General features: G+C 29.3%; 1 protein-coding gene across 1 annotated transcript in view; it reads left to right on the forward strand.

Annotated features, from left to right (window-relative positions):
- The window catches only part of Diaph2 (diaphanous related formin 2), a 555,303-nt gene that overhangs the window by 210,526 nt on the left and 341,750 nt on the right, over positions 1-3,027 (forward strand). The window contains exon 14 of the mRNA XM_031375373.1: positions 2,510-2,574. Within this exon, the coding sequence (XP_031231233.1) occupies positions 2,510-2,574 (65 nt within the window). The remainder of the gene's footprint in view (positions 1-2,509; positions 2,575-3,027) is intronic.

The raw sequence follows: 3,027 nt of genomic DNA on the forward strand, positions 1-3,027 counted from the left end.
TTGTGGGAGTCGTGTGTATTAGAGTCTATATAGATACGCTACTCTGGTTCTGAAATTTGGAAAAAAAATTTACATGGTCAGGAAATTATCTTACATAGTTTGAGAATGCCAAGTAGGGATATTATTTTCTGATCAGTAATGACAAACTTCCATGTTGTAAAGTGCTATCCTCAATGGCTTTGTAGTTTTGGAATTATATTTAAAACTAATCCATACCATTATTGACTAGGTTGATGCATAAATACGATTGTTTCAAAAGAAAAGAAAAATTGTTGAGTACCATCTTTATAATACTTTTCATTTTATGGCAGTGGACAGAAAAACAATAAGCAGTCAGAGATTGGATATTATTTCTCATATATTATTTTCCATTTCTAAAGGGAATTTATACTTACTGTAAGCGATTAAAAGACTTGTATGAATGACAGATATCAGCTACATCAAGATAACTCTCTAATCAACAGAGTACATTAAGTGTCTTTTTTTATGCAAGTGTGTATCTGTCAATGTAACTACTGCTAAGCTGTGTTTTTCCCAGAGCATTGTGAAGATTTGACCATGTTAACATTAAAATTGGGACTATGCTAATACATGCCATATTATGATTTATCACGTTCATTTTAACCTGTGTTCTCTTACTTTTAGTTGTCATTACATCTAGATTGTTTTTACGTCCTCATAATTATAAATAAATCATCTAATTGATCCCTTTCACCACATTTTTTCATTATCAGCTTAATTGAACATTCTTGTTTGTAAATTCTAGACATTTTCTCATCACCTTTTCAGAATTAATTGCTATCAGTGGTTATAGTCATTGATTAATATTGAGATACTTTCATTAGAATATACATATATATGTATTATATATACAAATACATACAAAATTATTATGTACTTCAAGCATCATCCAGGCGATACAGGGATGTCTATTTGGATAACACTTCAACCTCAGTATCCAATTCTAGTCTGATTTGAAACTTTCATATATCTATTATTTTTCTTAGATCATATAAATACTTTACTAAAATTCTTTAGTGATGTTTCATAGGAAACAAAAGTGAAAATCATTGTCAACTCTGACTTGCATTACCTATATAAAGTCCCTTTAGACAATATCATTTTCCTTGTGGTGTGTAATATTGTAACATTGTTACAATTATAAAATTACATTAATTCTTGGAGTAGGATAGAGGGTTATATCAGTTAAGAACACTTCCTGCTTTTGAAGAGGACCTTGACTTGATTCCATCACATACATGATAGATTAGACCCATCTATATGGTTCTATATGGTTGGTCCGATGTCCTCTTCAGGTCTCTGCACTGGTTAGCACTTCAAGCAAGTGCTGCAAAGACATACATGCAGACAAAAGACCCATACATATAAAATAAGATAAAATATTTTTAAAAAATTAAAAAAATTCTTTTACATTTGAGTTGAGAAAACTTGTCATATTTTCAATATATAAGCTAATCATTATGTAGTAAATGAATAGATAATTGAAGTATATATGTGTATACTTAAAACATAAATTAATACATTTATATATTAATGTATTATATACATAAAACCATCATTGTATTCAATATCCTAAATTTCAGCCTTCTTCATTCCTTCTTTTGTTCCCCAATGATTTTAATGACACAATTGCTAGTTTCTCTCATATTGACTTTATTTTAGCTTAGTTTTCTCTCACCAGGTTCTTTTTCCAAAATCTAATGTCAGTACCATCACATAGCACATATTCTCTGTCTTTGTTTCCTTTCATGAAGGATAATTTTGAGATTCATTCATGTTGTATTTCATGTCTTGATACTGTATTCCTTTATATTGTGAAGTTTTATTCATGTATGAATATAAAAATTTCGCATTTCTTGGTGGTCATTTGCATGCGTTCCAGTGTTCAACTGCTGTAATAAAGCTGTTCTGTATCATTTATATAAAATTGCAAATTAGACATAGATTTTTCTTTGGAGAAATATTGGGGTAATGTACAAAGCTTAGTCTCAAAAGTTTTTTCAACATGTTTATTAACTAGACATTTATAATGCTAAGTTTTCTTCTCTTTGTACATGATACATTGTTTCTGATCAGAAGTTAAATAAAAGATATTCCTGGAAAACCTGAACTGATGAATGTCATTACATTTACCTCTCCTAGCTTTTTAGGGATAATTTTGAGATTTCATTATCTTGAACATGGAGACTTTACCACCTCTCTCTACATAATAATGTATAATTTTTAAAAGAATTCTGTAGTGTTAATACTTGGATTATAATTGAAGACTTTCATTGCAATGATAATTTCATCAAAGGTTTTGGATAGTTGAGTCTTTTTGCTTTAACACTAAAGAAAGAAATTGGGGTAGTAAATGTACATTGTAGTATAGAATAATGTATCTTTAATAATAATTCATGTGAAAAGTGCAGAATCATATACTGGCAGTCATAAGTAGCTGAAGATCCCATGTCATATATTTCTAATCATTTGTGCTTTACCTGAATAGATACTTGTGTAAACAAGGCAAAAGTTGAAGAAAGTGAGCAAAAAGCAATGGAATTTTCAAAGAAGGTAAGACTGATAAAATAGTAGTCCTGATTTTTAAAACAATAATTTAACCACAATGCATAGTTTAACCATAACTACATTTGTGTTTTACATGTCACTTGGTAACTTGTCCTTTTAATTTTGTAGTTCTTTATACTACTAGAGTCAAACATTTTGCAATATTGATTTATTTCCCAATAACATAAGTTACTATTCCCTCTTCATCAACCTAATGAATTAGGTAAGAAAAATCTTACCCATATTATGTCTAATGATAACTGGAAGAAAATAATTTGTCCAGCAGTTTGCATAGTCAAATTCAAACAAACAAAACACAGTCCTTCATCGTTTTCCTTTAGCATTTACATAACCATGGAGAACTGGAAGAAACTGGATTTCCCTTTATTTTTTTATTTTTTTATTTTTTTAGATATTTTCTTTATTTACATGCGAATTTCTCCATTCCCAGTTTCCCCT

This window comes from Mastomys coucha, chromosome X (assembly GCF_008632895.1).
Source record: "Mastomys coucha isolate ucsf_1 chromosome X, UCSF_Mcou_1, whole genome shotgun sequence".
Classification (NCBI taxonomy): Eukaryota; Metazoa; Chordata; class Mammalia; order Rodentia; family Muridae; genus Mastomys; species Mastomys coucha.